Raw genomic sequence first — 15,353 nt, forward strand, 5'->3', positions numbered from 1 at the left:
CTTAGAACATAGTAGCTATATCTAACTGTTCATTCCCCACAAAATTCACTCTTCATCACAACTAGATGTATTTTTTGCTATAGTGCGATACTCAAAGTTGTCAAGTTAGAACTCAGTTTTTATGTTCATTCAAATGAAGAGGTTCTTGAGTGATGATCTAAATGCTTTGGAAATTAAGTTGGTAATAGTAGTTCCAGTTTTAAGGTCTAACTTAGAATTCTAACATTTCTAGGTTTCCTTCTCCTAAGCGTTTTTACTTGTATGCCTTTACTGAAATTATACGGTAAAATATCTTTTACGTATTACTGCTGAAACAAATAGGATTATGGATTTTATTTTTATTTTTTAAAGAAAAAAGACTTTGTATTGATGGATTTTCCAAAGAATGTCAATATTTTATTTCTGTGTAAGACTAGTTGGATACTTAAAAATCTATGGGTGATACAGAGTAATCCTGAAAACTGTGGGAATCGTACTTTTATAGCTTAGCTACTAAATGTTTTGGGTGGGAAAAGGACAATCCTGTGTCATAAATCCCACTACAGAGAGTAGTCATGAACACCAGGGTTGTTTTGTTATTATTGTTGTTGTTGTTTAAGTGGAGTTCTGGTGAATGTATCCAATCTTTCCCTAGAATTCTGAAACAGGAGTTCACGTAAGTTGTGGGGGAAAAGAACTGAGGAAGGAAGAAGAAAGAAAGGGAGAGAATAAGGAAGGGAGGAAATGAATTTTGGGAAAACATAGTCTAGTGAACAATAGTTATGGATAGAGACTTGCTTTTATTTTGATATTGCAGATAATTGAAAAGATACTTGACGTGGAAGACATGTGTCCTCTTCCTCATCCCTACGCTGTGTTTATTGTGGGAGGAGCAAGAGTAAAGATAAATTCTTTTTTTAATTTTTATTAAAATGTGGTTATATACAATGCAGTACAATGCAATTTTGGTTTCAGAAGTAGAATTCAGTGATTCTTCACTTACATACAACACCCAGTGCTCATCCTTAGTACCCATCACCCACCCAGCCTGTCCCCTGCCCTCCATCAACAAACACTCAGTTTGTTCTCTATAGTTAAGAGTCTCTTGTGATTTGTTTCCCTCTTTTCTCTTATTTCTCCCCCTTCCCATGTGTTTATCTGTTTTGTTTCTTAAATTCCACATATGAGTGAAATCATGTAATATTTGCCTTTCTCTGATTGACTTACTTTGCTTAGCATAATACATTCTAGCTCCACCCACATCATTGTAAATGGCAAGATCTCATCCTTTTGATGGCTGAGTAATATTCCATTGTATATATACTACATCTTCTTTATCCATTCATCAGTCAATGGACATTTGGGCTCTTTCCATAGTTTGGCTATTGTTGATAATGCTGCTATAAACATTGGTGTGCATGTACCCCTTCAAATCTGGATAAATTCTATTTGCCTTGGCAGTTCTAGGCAACTCTGCAGGTAGAAAAAGAAGAATCATGTTCATTTTCAAAGCCACACCTTTTAGGAAGGGATGATTACTAACTTACAGTAGTGAGCTTCTGTTATGTTCCTTTGAATACCTTTTTGCCTATGTTGTGTTGGAGGGAAAGCTGTTATTTATTTAAAGCAATAGGCCTGTGTTATAATTATTTTGATCAATCTGTTTTGCATTAATTTACTGGCTCTGATCTGCATTATAAGATCAATTGTTTAGGTAAATATTGTGTTTTCTGCATTAGGGCCATTCATTGAATTTGAGGAGATAGACTTGCCTGAGCTCTGGGGAGACATGGATAATCAGAAACATATTTATGAAGACTTTGACAATGTGCTCTTAGAGACAAATGCATTACTTTCTGAAAAACATGGTAGCAAAACCCAAAGCAAATTGTTAGAAAATCCAGAAGATCAACATAAACATGATGAACACAGAGAATCAACACTACGAAAACAGGAGAGAGAGACAAAGGAAGTACAAGAACCAAACAGAATTTCAACCGAAGAACAAGAGCAAGACAAGGAATCTAGTGGAGAAAAAGAATTATACAGAGAATTAGTAACAAAACAAGAAACCCATGTAGGGCCAACTTCAGAACAAGGATCAAGTAGAGAGTTAAGAGCAGAACAAAGACTACATAGAGACTCAGTAATAGAACAAGAACCGCTACAAAGAGTGTCATCTTCAAAACAAGGGGTCAACATGGAATCAACTGCAGAACAAGGACACCACAGAGAATCAATAGCAGCACCAGGACCAGACAGAAGGTCAATCTCAGAACAAGGATCACACGGAGAGTCAGTAACAGAACAAGAACCACACAAAGGGTCACTTGAGGAAAAAGGATTGCGCAGAGGGTCAATAACAGAACAAGGACCACACACCAGATCGACTGTGCAACAAGAACTATCTATAGAGATAATTCCAGAAAAACAACAGGACATAGATTCAACTTTACAATCAGGAAGAGGTAGTATCTTCAGAGAAAGTAAAAAATCTAGGGAGTCTGCTTCCTTTGAGTACCCCGAAATCCTCCCACAGGAAACGAGGACTCAGGAGCAAATATATGTAAAGGAACAATTTGTGAGTTCTGAACTGCAAGAGGAAGTTCCAATATCAAGAAGAAAAGATCATCTTTCAGGTAATAATGCAGTTCTTCTATGACATTGGCTCCCTGTTTTGTAGAGTGATTGTTCAAGTCGTTTCAGAAAATACTCGTTTCAATTAGCATCTTTTCTGGCATATCAAATCATTCAAACCTTAGACATATTTTGCTACTCATTATCCATCTAGGCCTTGAACAATCAATTAAATGCAAACCAGAATGTTTCTATTGTCAATTTACCTAGAATTCATTTTGCACAGGAGGCCCATTCATAAAGAAGAAATCTGGTAATGTTACATATAGAAAGTTTCACTGGACTCCTGAAAAGGCAGTAGAAGCCCTTTAATTTTAAATGTAGTGTGTAATATTAGAAACCACTTTTAAAAATTTCTTTTATTTGTTTATTTTTAATTTTTTTTTCAAGAGAGTGTGTGTGTGAGAGAAAGAGAGAGAGAGAACAGGGGAGAGGGGAAGAGGGAGAGAGAGAGAATCCCAAGCAGGCTCCATGCTCAACACAGAACCTAACACAGGGCTCCATCCTATGACCCTGGGTTCATGACCGGAACTGAAATCAAGAGAAGAGTCAGACACTCGACCAACTGAGCTACCTAGACATCCCTAAAATTTCTTTTATTTCAACTGTAAAATGGATCTTGCTTTTTTCACTTATATAAGATATATGCTCTAGAAACATTTCTGAAAGTTACATTGAAGACAGAAAGCACCCTGCATTTCAAATATTTACTTTGCAAAAGACTTTCCCTCTGAATTACCTATGCCACTGTATGCCTTTTTGTTGAAAAAGTCTAACTTAGCCTGTCTCAATACCACTTAAGGCCTCAGTGAGGCATGAATATTTTTAAAGTTCTTCTCTTTCATTTTAAAGTCCCACAGTCCCAAAGAAAATCCTTATTTAAAACTCCTAAGAAATGAGTAACCTGGGGCACCTGGGTGGCTCAGTCAGTTAAGCGTCTGACTTCGGCTCAGGTCATGATCTCACGGTTCATGGGTTCAAGCCCCGCATGAGGCTCTGTGCTGACAGCTAGCTCGGAGACTGGAGGCTGTTTCAGATTCTGTATCTCCCTCTCTCTCTGACCCTCCCCTGCTCACACACTCTCTCTCTTTCTTTCTCTCTCTCTCAGAAATAAATAAAAACATTAAAAAAAAACATTTTTAAAAGAAATGAGTAACCTGTGTTCTAGATGCTACATTATCATGAACTAATTTGAAATCTCACATTTTTTTTTCAGCAGTATGTTTATTTCTCCACACAATAGGGCCACTAATTTCTGGCTATCCTTACATAGGAGGGATGCAGCTAGAAAATTTGTGAAGTTACTATTCAATCAGATGTTATTAGTGATGACTTGATTTTGGCTATGTGTAACAGTGATCCCAAATGACAGTGTCTAAAAAAAAAAACATAAAAATAAAACAAAATAGCAAAATAGCAATGTTTAAACAGCATAGAAATTTCTTTCCTTCTGATATAAAAGTCAAAACTTATATGACAGCTCAGTCTCATGAAACCAGCAATGGCTCAAGTCCTAGCTTGTGTCTCCCTTAACCACATAGCTCAGGATGACTCACTACTATGTCCGCATTCTGACCAGAAGATAAGGAGAAAGGAGAAGGGATAGGCATTACATCACTTGCTTACACTGACATTGGTCAGAATTTAGGCATTTGGTGACACCTCACTGTAACAGACTAGAAAATGTAGCCCTCAAATCGAGTGGCCAAATTTGGATACAACACATAGCTTTTGTCAGAGAGCTGCTCTCAACAACTAAAGTTATTAAATGATATCGTGTGGTTGAATATGATAGAATATATATAGGAAATTATCTGATAGAAAGTTTTTAGTGTTCTATATGCATTTTTCTCATTTATTAACTTGGGAATTTATCATAGAATATATAATGTCCAATTCATAGGCCTTTTGTTTTTTCTTTCAAGTTTCTATTTAAATTCCAATTCACTATAGGTACTTTCTTTTGTACCTTTTAGAAACTACAAAAAAGGAAGTTCAGAAAGATCCATCTTGTGAGAAGTCCCAAAAAATAGAAGGAAAGTCATGGTCAGGTGACTTCTCATTTAATCCTCCTTTCATTTATACTCTAGAACAAAAATATTATGAAAGTGAAATTAAATTGTCTATGTTACGGAATGTATGTTTTGTAGGTAAACTTTTGACATGTAACTGGAAGATGGATTATATCAAATGCAAAGATGAAAAACAAGCAAAATTACTCTACAGTAACTCCAGGTTCACAGGTACATGTCAGCAACCAAATTAGGAAGGATAGATGGCAGTCCAGTTGATGAATTTGATTTACTGTGGTACATCATGAACTTAGCCAAGACACAATGGCAGGGTGATCCTTGCATTATTTTGTCCCTGAGCTGATAGATCTAAACATATACAAGGTGGATGTTTTGGCAGTAGTGTACATGTAGGCATGTCTTATTGAAGAATGCCTTTCTGCTTTAAGTCATATGCATTAGTATATAATTTTTTTGACCATTACATGGCCCCACAGCTACTTTGAAGCTATGATCCACGTACAAAAGGAATCAGATATTGGATATTAGAACTCAATAGAAATCATTCTAGCTATTCCTTTCCCTGGTAGTCCCATAACTCAACATGTCAGACAGGTGAGAATCTGTTATGTTTTTGAAGGCTTATAAAGAAACATCTACTCAACAGAGAGAGCAAAGAATAACTTTTAGCTCTCAGGTAAACCATGTATTTAACAATGATTATTCCAACAAGTATTCATATGCCATTTTATAATTTTACCTTTCATCAATAAGAACTAGGACTAATTATCTATATATTATATATATAAGATTATTTTCTTCCTTTCAGCAATTTTTTTTTCATTTAAGCCTGGGTCAAATAACAAACTTTCTATCCTCAAAATATTTTGGTAAAAATGCATGACATTGGTCAAGCTCTTGTGGCCTGCTAGTTCATGTTCTTCTTCTGGTCTTACTTCTTTATTTCAGTGTTGCTTTACTGTCTAAAAAAATTGCATGGGTCATTATTTTCAAGTCATGTCAAACTCATGTGGAAGGCACAGGACATGAATGATTGAATCAATAAATACATCAAACATAAGGACTGATATTTTATGAAATATGCTTCATAACATTGAGCTTCAAGATAAATATATTAGTCAAGGCTCTTTAGGGGAGAGTTTGCATGGTATCTATAGATTTATTTAACTGTGAAGTCCAGACTACAGCTGGCTTCAGGCACAAATGAATCCAAGGGCTAAATGATAGCAGCGAGATACCATCTCTGCCTCTCAGTCCCATTCCTCTATGTGTAACTTTCAGTTTTAGGTAGTTTTCTCCATGTTGTGGCTTTTTTTATACATTTATAAAAGTATTGCTAAGCCTATATCCTACTAGTTCAGGAATCAGAAGACAAAAAGAGTGATTCTTCCCCAATAGTTCCCCAAAAAAGTTCTGGGCTCATTCTCATTGGCATATGTAGTAGATAACATTACTGTCTTATGGGAATCATTGGCCAGACCTATATCACATGGTCATTTTTGTTGCGAGGGTGGGGGAGGCTGAGTACCACCTGTTTCATATAATCTGACAGCGGGGAAGAGATGTTTTCCTCATGAAAGGAGCATGGATTCCCAACAGGAAAAAAGTAGCAGATGTTTATTACAAAAAGTACTCATATATTTTTTAAGCTTTAAGAAATTGTTCACTTTACTGTTTTATGTTTCCTGCTTAATAGACCTACACTCAATTATCAGAAATATTCAGTCTTACAAAGAAGTAAAAGGTGGGAGTGCTTTTAATGGAGTTTCCTTCAATCTGCTCCAGTTTGTGCAACTTCTGGAGACATTTGTTGGTGAAGATGCCCCCTTGAGTGTCAGTGAGACCCTCACATCCTTTTTTAAGAGGGGCTATGTTGAAACAAAAGAAGAAAAAATAAGTGGCTTAGAACAGGTGAGTAATATTATATATTGATAAAACAGGTGAGGTCGGAAGAACAAAAGCCTTGTGAGTTGACTGGAAAAACATCCCTGCAGATGAGAAATGAAAACAGATTAGAGTGGGCAAAGCCACACCCTAAATAAGCAATTAAGGGGGCTCGATCACAGGTCCCACAAACCCTGAGTCAGAGCAGCCTAGGGCTACACACACACACACACACACACACACACACACACACACACCCAGCTCTAGCTTCTTCAGGCTAACGTTGTCTCAACGCCTAATGGAGTCTGTGTCTGCCGTCAAAGATCTTAAATGTAGATTTGTCTCTGTGTTAGAGGTGGAAGTCTTGCAGTTGAATGGGGGAGTTTCTCCTAAGAAATTTAGACAATTTCAGTGACTGAGCTAATTCTTTCTTGCAACATAGACTGCTTCATGCATAATTTAATATGGTTCTGGATTTTGGAAATAAAAAGTCGATCCTGAGCCTTCTCTATTCTGATTTAAGCCTTTTGTCCTGCACATGGCCTCTTACTGTTTTTCCTACTTCATCCTCCCAACACTCACTCCCAGCTGACCCTGATTAAGGAGAGACTGGGTAGGGCAGGGGTTGGGAGCATGGCTTCTGGAGGCAGAGGGCCCAGACTCAAACCACGATTCTGCTGTTTATTTGCTGTGTAACCTTGGGCCAGAGCCTTAACAGCAATACTGGCTCAGCTGCCTTTATTTCAAATGAAGATACAATTGTACTGACCTCACCAGCTTGATAGGAGAATTAAAGGTGTAATATAAGTACTTAAACAGTGCCTGGCCCATAATAAATCTTAACTGTTATCATCTTCTTCAATTTTCTGGTCAGAAATCCCAAATAGTTAGAGAATTAGGACCAGCGTTTCACCTGAAATAGACTTTCTTGGCCTCTTTTAACCCACGCACTCCAGCTCAGTTCCCCAAACGTGCCCTCTTGACTTGACTCATGCTGACCCAGTACTGCCATCAGTTGAAGTCACCGCTGCCCCTCAAAGACAGGCTCTCTGGTCAGATATGTCAATGGGCTTTCTTTCTCCTTTGAGCCATTCTAAGTATCTCAGTATCCCAGTTCCTCTAAAGTTGTAGAGGAGGAGTACCCGGGTGGTTCAGTGAGTTAAGGGTCCGACTCAATTTCCGCTCAGGTCATGATCTCACAGTTCACGAGTCTGAGCCCCGTATCAGGCTCTGCACTCACAATGCAGACCCTGCTTGGGATTCTCTCTCTCTCCTTCACTCTCTTCCCTTGCTGTGCTGCTCTCTCTCTCTCTCTCAAGATAAATAAAATAAACTTTAAAAAATTATTTAAAAAATAGTAAAGTTGTAGAGGAAAGCTAAAGTCATCATACATGAAAAGTTTTCTCCAAACAACTGACCATCTAAAAAATTACTTATTAGGTGTGCCTGGGTGGCTCAGTCGGTTAAGTGTCCGATTTCGGCTCAGGTCATGATCTCGCAGTTCGTGGGTTCGAGCCCTGCATCCAGTTCTGTGCTGGCAGCTCAGAGCCTGGAGCCTGTTTCAGATTCTGTGTCTCCCTCTCTCTTTGCTCCTCCCCTGCTCATGCTCTGACTCTCTCTGTCTCAAAAATAAATAAAAACTATTTTTAAATTACTTATTAAAATTATTATTAAACAACAAAAATTCAACTGAGTAACTTTAAAGATCAAATTGGCTTGATTCAACAACTCATGAGTTCAGCAGCATCCCATCCAGCAGTGGAAAGGAGATCTGAAGGGCTCCAACGTTTTTAAAAGGCAGAAATGGGGCTGGGAAGGTGAATTATTAGTAAAGAATGCATTATTCCAGGAAGGTCGCCTTTCTAAGGGAATAGAAGGGGTCTATCAAGTGGATGACCTCACTAGTGCTGACTAGGTATTTCCATGATGACTGGTTAAAGGTTATGCCTAGGGAGCTGAAGATGCACTTAGGTTAATTATTAAGCCATGATTTGCTGACATAGGGCTTAGCACAAGTAACTCCATATTGGGCCTATTGTCTCTTTTTAAACAGCTCCTTACCTAACACAATCCACCTGTCATAGCCCATCTCATACTTAAGACTGTGGGATGTCATAAACTTCTGACATTGACAATACAACGAAATGGTGCCAAAGTAAAATTTAAGTTTTAAAACATAGAATTTCATAAAGCCATGAAAATGCTATTGGGAAATTGCTCAAAATGATTGTAGTCATTGGCAAATGAAGATCTGAGAGTCAGGTCCATTAATGAATGAAGAGCTTCATGGAACCGAGTAGGTACTTCATGGGGGTGATTTGAGTATCAATGAGATAATGGATAAAGAGAGGTCTTCAGATGTGGTATATATACACAATGAAATACTACTCAACAATGAAAAAATAAAGAAATCTTGCCATTTGCAACAACGTAGATGGAACTGGAGAGTATTATGCTAAGCAAAATAAGTCAATCAGAGAAAGACAGGTATCATATGATTTCACTCATGTGGAATTTGAGAAACTCAACAGATGAACATAGGGAAAGGGAAGGAAAAATAAGATAAAAACAGGGAGGCAAGGGCACCTGGGTGGCTCAGTTGGTTAAGCATCCGACTTAGGCTCAGGCCATGATCTCACGGTCTGTGGGTTCGAGCCCCTCATCAGGCTCTGTGCTGACAACTCAGAGCCTGAAGCCTGCTTTGGATTCTGTGTCTCATACTCTCTGTGTCCCTCCCCCTCTCATGCTCTGTCTTTCTCTTTCTGTCTCAAAAATAAATAAACATTAAAATTAAAAAAAAAACAGGGAGGCAAATCATAAGACACTCTTAAATACAAAGAACAAACTGAGGGTTGCTGGAGTGGGGGCAGGGGTGTGGGTTAAATGGGTGATGAGCATCATGGAGGGCACTTTTTAGGGATGAGCACTGGGTGTCATATGTAAGAGATGAATCACTGGGTTCTACTCCTGAAACCAGACTACACTGCATGTTAACTAACTTGAATATAAATAACAGAGAAAGAGAGGTCATCAGGAAAACTGAGGAAGCCCTTGACTAACTTTGCAAAAATGACTGAGTGCCCTATGGAAATGATATCCTATTGTGCAATCATATAATTTTAGGAGGGAAATATACTTAAAATAATTTTGTTCTACGAATTATCCCGTAGTTCCAATTACATTTTGTTAAGAGATACTAGTTTTAGTAGTAGTTTCATTTTGCAAGAAGTTCCAATCAAACCTTTCCCACTATTTATTATATGCCACTCTGGTCTCCATTTTAAGTAGGTTGACTCAGAGAAACTTTTTCAGGTCTCAGTTCTTTTTGGATAATGAGCGCCTTTTAACTTATTTTTATCTGCCCCATCTTCCCTAACAGACAGCACACTCCTAGGGCATATGGAGCTGACACATACAGAAATGCCATGTCATCATCTCATGGGACAGTGGGGGCAGATATACATGAGTCACCGATTAAGCCTGTGCAGACCCATAGCCCTCAATTGCTTGTTAAATGAACAAGTTCTGGTGTATTCAGAGCTGTTGGAAGCAAAGACCCTCAGTGAGGGTTGCCAGCAATGAGAGGTGACTAGATGACCTCAGATACCCAGGCTCTTGTCCTCAGTTCTATTTGGGCTTTTCAGTCATTGGCAGTGATCTCCAAAAGTCTGGAATGCTTTGCAGGGCAGGGCCGGGGGAAGGACATGAGAATGGTAAGGGTGATCAGGGATGCCCAGGTAAGGAGAGGCAGAGGCTCCTGCTGCCACTCCTCTGACCACCCCCCCCCTCAGTAGCATACAGAAGTCATGTAAAGTGGCTTTATGTGCACTAGTTCATTCCTGCCTGTTATGGTTCAGAACTTTTTAAGACCGAGCTTCATAACCAGAATGAGTGATGGAGTTTTCCCAGTCCCAGTCCCAAGGAAGGTGCCTGGAAAGAGGAAGTTAACTTCCTACTTGGGAGTACAGGTGAGAAGGGCCAAGTGGCACCAATGTTCACCCCAGATCCAGACACTGACTGCTTTTCAAGGAACCACCAAACCTAGCAGAGGACAAAAAGCAATGCCAGGTGCTACAGGCCTTTCCGTTCAGGCTTCTTTTATTTTTTTTTTTTAAGATTTATTTATTTTTGAGAGAGAGAGCACAAGCAGGGAAGGGGCAGAGAGAGATGGGACAGAAGATCCAAAATGCACTCTGCACTGACAGCAGTGAGCTCAATGCAGAGCTCGAACTCACGAACTATGATATCATGGCCTGAGCCAAAGCTGGACACTCAATCAACTGAGCCACTAAGGTGCCCCCAGCCCTCCTTTTGCCTGACAAGATTGGGTTAACAGAGCCCTTGGGCCCATGAGGCAGTCCCTGAGTTAATGCCTCAGAACTGCGTGGGGGCGGGTGGAGGAGATGTACACATGAGGCACGGCCTTGAAAACTGTCTCTAGTGGGAACACCTGATGCTCTAGCAGTTTCCCCAAGATCCTGGGAAAGATGGCCTTTGCTGCATCCCTGGTAGATTCATAAGAAACTAATGTTAATAAAATGTCCCCATTTTAAATACCTTGATTTATAAGTCTCCAAGGAAGCGTGCATGAGATGATGGCAGAGAACTGAGTCTCAGGAATACCAATACTTAGGAAGCAGGGAAAGGACTGTCAGACAAAGCCCCTGAGAGCCAATTGTAGAGGTGTAAGAGCCAGCAGGAAGTTTGCCATGCTGTGAAATGCTTTGAGAAGGAATGCTTTGGAGTAGGGGCTGGAGTACATGGCTAGACCTTGGTGACATCTGAGGGCAGTGTTGACGGGGCAGAAGGAGCCTCTGAGACAGCAGCTGGTTTATCAAGTCAGATGAAAGAATCAGATGCCTGAGGTACCAGAGGACCAAGATCATGTCCCAAGGGCTGACAGGGACCTCAAGAGTGGATGCCGCCCCAGTAAAGAATGTATGCTAACTGGCACCAGCAGAGAAAGCCTTAAATATATTCACCTACCTTGGGCTCCTTTGGCATTGGAGATGGCAGGGAGAATCATAAGAATGCCAGGTCTTCGCTTCCTTTTCCAACCTTGAGCTCTAGGATCCTCATGGAGGCTCTCTTGTTAGATAGAGCACACAACCTGGGCCCTGGCCTCTGCCTCAGACATCTACCCTGCAGAGGCCCTATCTCCCCTGCTCTTCAGCCTGGAGAGCTGGTCTACATCTTACAGTTCGGTCTGTAGTCAGGATCCTCAGCAAAGTGAGGCTACATTGGTCTCCACAGGGCTCAGGAGTTCTTCGATGCTGCCTCCACCCCAAAAAGCAGTTCTTTCTGTTGGCCCCCTTCCCATTGCTTTTATATAACTTTAAAGCATCAGTACACTTGATGCATCTGTTAAAAATTCTTAATTCTTTAATGAAATATACATATGAACTTAAAAAATAAAATGAAATAAAATAAAACAGGTGAGGTCACTGTTATTAGTAAATCTCTCAACCTCAGTTTCTCCTAATGTGGCTCTTTAGAAATTTACAACCAAATTTATCATCTTATTTCAATGAGCACAGCCATTCAATATTTTATTTTATTGTCAAATGCTCCAAGGTCACACTCCAGAGAATTTAGTCCCCTAATAGTAATATGATTGCTGGTGGCAAGAGACACTTTATTGTACAGCTTTGTTTTTCCTCCTCTGAAGCTTGAAGAGCAGATTCAGAAGACCAGATATGTGTATATGCAAAAATGTGTGTGTGTGTGTGTGCGCGCACGCGCACTGTCTGCTTTGTGAATACATTTACAAAGGCACATACCTAGGGATACAATTATGATTTGAGTACATATTTTTATTCATGTGAATCCAGGTAATACATAATTCCTAAGAACTTACTACTTACTTGAGTAGTAGATAAATGCACACACATTAGCTGATATAAACAATTTATGTGCTCTTTTGTGAAATACATAAACTACATTCTCTGGGCATATTCACTCATCTCATCAGTCTCATGAGTCTTCTCAGCCTAATTCTAGAGTTGATCTCCCTTTGCATCCTCAAATCCAATTCCCCCATTTAACCAAATTTTATATATTCACTTTCTTTTAGTGATTAAATCTCTATAATAGTTACTATCTTTTTTTTTAAGTTTATGTATTTATGTTGAGAGAGAGCTCGCAAGTTGGGGAGGAGCACAGACAGAGGGACAGAGAAAGAATCCCAAGCAGGCTCTGTACAGTCAGCACAGAACCTGATGCAGGGCTCAAACTCATAAACCGTGAGATCATGATGTGAGCCGAAGTTGGATGCTTAACAGACTGAGCCACCCAGATGCCCGATAATAGTTACTATCTGACTGAGATTATAATTAAACTAGTAAAAAATCTAAAAGGTAAATAGAATCAGTGTCAAGTGGGGTCAATATTAAATATAAAAAATCTTTTTTGAACGTGGTCATTTTTCATGTTTTGAACACTGCTATACATCCTCCTTAACTACACAGCATACCCCCTCAAGAAGCCAGGTAGAGCACACCATATATTTATAATATTCCTGAACAATAGCAAGGGAATGGAAAGGAATGAATCAAAGATTCTTAAGAGGTGTAGTCTCGGGCGCCTGGGTGGCTTAGTCGGTTAAGCGTCCGACTTTCGCTTAGGTCATGATCTCACGGTTCGTGGGCTCGAGTCCCGTGTCAGGCTCTGTGCTGACTGCCAGCTCAGAGCCTGGAGCCTGTTTCAGAGTCTCTGTCTCCCTCTCTCTCTGACCCTCCCCTGCTCACTCTGTCTCTCTCTCTCTCTCCTAGAAATAAATAAAACATTAAAAAATAAAAAAAAATTAAAAAAGAGGTGTAGTCTCTTTCCTAAGTTAATGTGTTTTAGTCCAATGCAGAGAATGCCTGGTTTGTTTTTTGTTCATTTGTTTGTTTGTTTGGTCTAGAGGTGAAACAGAGAAATAGTATTAACATTAAATATTAGCATTAACATTAAGTGCTTCATTTTCCCATTAATATCATGCTTAGTCCCAGTTGTTTGTGTTTTTTTTTAAATAAAGTTGCTTTTAGAAATAGTGTTGCACTTTGGGGGGAATAAACATAGGATGGCAGCTAGCACAATGAATAGTGTGTCTTCTGTGCTTTGTTATCCTGTTTCTATCCTAGAGTAGACATAATGCTTCCAAAGTCCGACGGGAACTTCTCCTAGAAGCCCTGTTTCAGAAGTGGGACAATGATTGCTCAGGCTTCCTGGATCTGAAGGAAGTTGATGAACTCTTGTACACATATAAGGAGGGAATGGAAAAAGAATCTATGAAGAAAGGTAAAAAGATAAGAATTTTCTCATTAAAACGGTGGTAACAACTTGGCTTCAAGTTTTCCAGTACTATGACATTCATGGTTAAAATTTTTGGGGTGCCTGGGTGGCTCAGTCGATTAAGCGTCCGACTTTGGCTCAGGTCATGATCTCACGGTTTGTGGGTTCGAGCCCCGCGTCGGGCTCTGTGCTGACAGCTAGCTCAGAGCCTGGAGCCTGTCTTCGGATTCTGTGACTCCCTCTCTCTCTGACCCTCCCCTGCTCACACTGTCCCTATCTCTCTCTCTCAAAAATAAATAAAACATTTAAAAAAAACCTCTTATTCTGAAACCACAAAACACTACTTCACACCTATTAGAATGGCTGTAATTATTTTCAGTTTCAGCTCAGCACTCAGCACAGAGCTCAACACAGGCTCAATCCCACAGCTGTGGAATCACAACCTAAGCCAAAATCAAGAGTCAGATGTTCAACTGACTGAGCAACCCAGGTGTCCCTATGTTTAATGTTTTGAGGAAACTGCATACTGTTTTTCATAGGGGTTGTACCAATTTACATTCCCGCCAACAGTATGCACTGGGTCCCTTTTCTCCGCATGCTTGCCAACACTTGCTATCTCTTGTCTTTTTGATAATAGCAATTCTGACAGGTGCAATATGACATCTCATTGTGACTTTGATTTGCATTTCTCTAATTGTTGGTGATGTTGAGCATCTTTTCATGCACCTTTTGGTTATCTTCACATCTTTGGAAAATTCAGTTTCTTTGTCCATTAAAAACTTTTTTTTTGCTGTTTAGTTGCATGAATTCCTTATATATTTTGATTTTTAGCCCCTAATTAGATATAGGATGTGCAAATATCTTCTATTCTGTAGGTTCCCTTTTCATTTTGTTGATTGCTTCTTTTGCTGTGTAGAATCCTCTTAGTTCAATGTACTTCCACTTACTTACTTCTGCTTTTGTTACTTATGTCGTATGGCTATAACTTAAAAATAGAAAAATAACAGGTATTGACAAGGATGTAGAGAAGCTGCAACCTCGTACATTGCTGGTGGGCAGTGCAGAAAATGTCAGAGCTCTTAGGAGTGCATTGTGTTGTAGAGTGCTTTGTCTAAGACCTCAACTCTACCTAGTTAGATTCCTTCCATGTGCCTGGCTACCCTTACTCTCGGGGTTAAAAAAAATCTATAACATTCCTCTGTTCTGCCTATTTTCTCTTCTTGTTGTACCTCTCTGCCTCTACAAGGTCTAATTCACTTCTCAAATTGGGCAGGCTTGCAAGTTTCTCCTGAATTTATAACTTAACCACTAAATTCTCCTTAATGACTTTTCTTTTCTTATACTACATTTTTCTCTTCTGATCAAACTTCTCAATCAAAAGTTACTAAAATTCTTATTCCAGTATAAGTTTCTTCATTCATTTGATTAGATTCCAGTATAAATGATTTTGCTTTTCACTGGGTTTAAGGATTTATCCGGTGGCTTTTGCATATTAGATTTCCAATTCTTAAAGTATTGGGTTAGTTAAGTTCTTCAACCTTTTAA

At 39.3% G+C, this 15,353-nt stretch overlaps 1 protein-coding gene across 1 annotated transcript in view; it reads left to right on the top strand.

The window, feature by feature from the left end:
• The window catches only part of EFCAB5 (EF-hand calcium binding domain 5), a 138,601-nt gene that overhangs the window by 80,443 nt on the left and 42,805 nt on the right, over nt 1–15,353 (top strand). The window contains exons 10-14 of the mRNA XM_039252575.1: nt 1,719–2,618; nt 4,593–4,667; nt 4,767–4,859; nt 6,346–6,560; nt 13,658–13,814. Coding sequence (XP_039108506.1) covers nt 1,719–2,618; nt 4,593–4,667; nt 4,767–4,859; nt 6,346–6,560; nt 13,658–13,814 — 1,440 coding nt within the window. The remainder of the gene's footprint in view (nt 1–1,718; nt 2,619–4,592; nt 4,668–4,766; nt 4,860–6,345; nt 6,561–13,657; nt 13,815–15,353) is intronic.

Source organism: Hyaena hyaena, unplaced genomic scaffold (assembly GCF_003009895.1).
Source record: "Hyaena hyaena isolate Hyena2069 unplaced genomic scaffold, ASM300989v1 scaffold_10, whole genome shotgun sequence".
Taxonomy (NCBI): domain Eukaryota; kingdom Metazoa; phylum Chordata; class Mammalia; order Carnivora; family Hyaenidae; genus Hyaena; species Hyaena hyaena.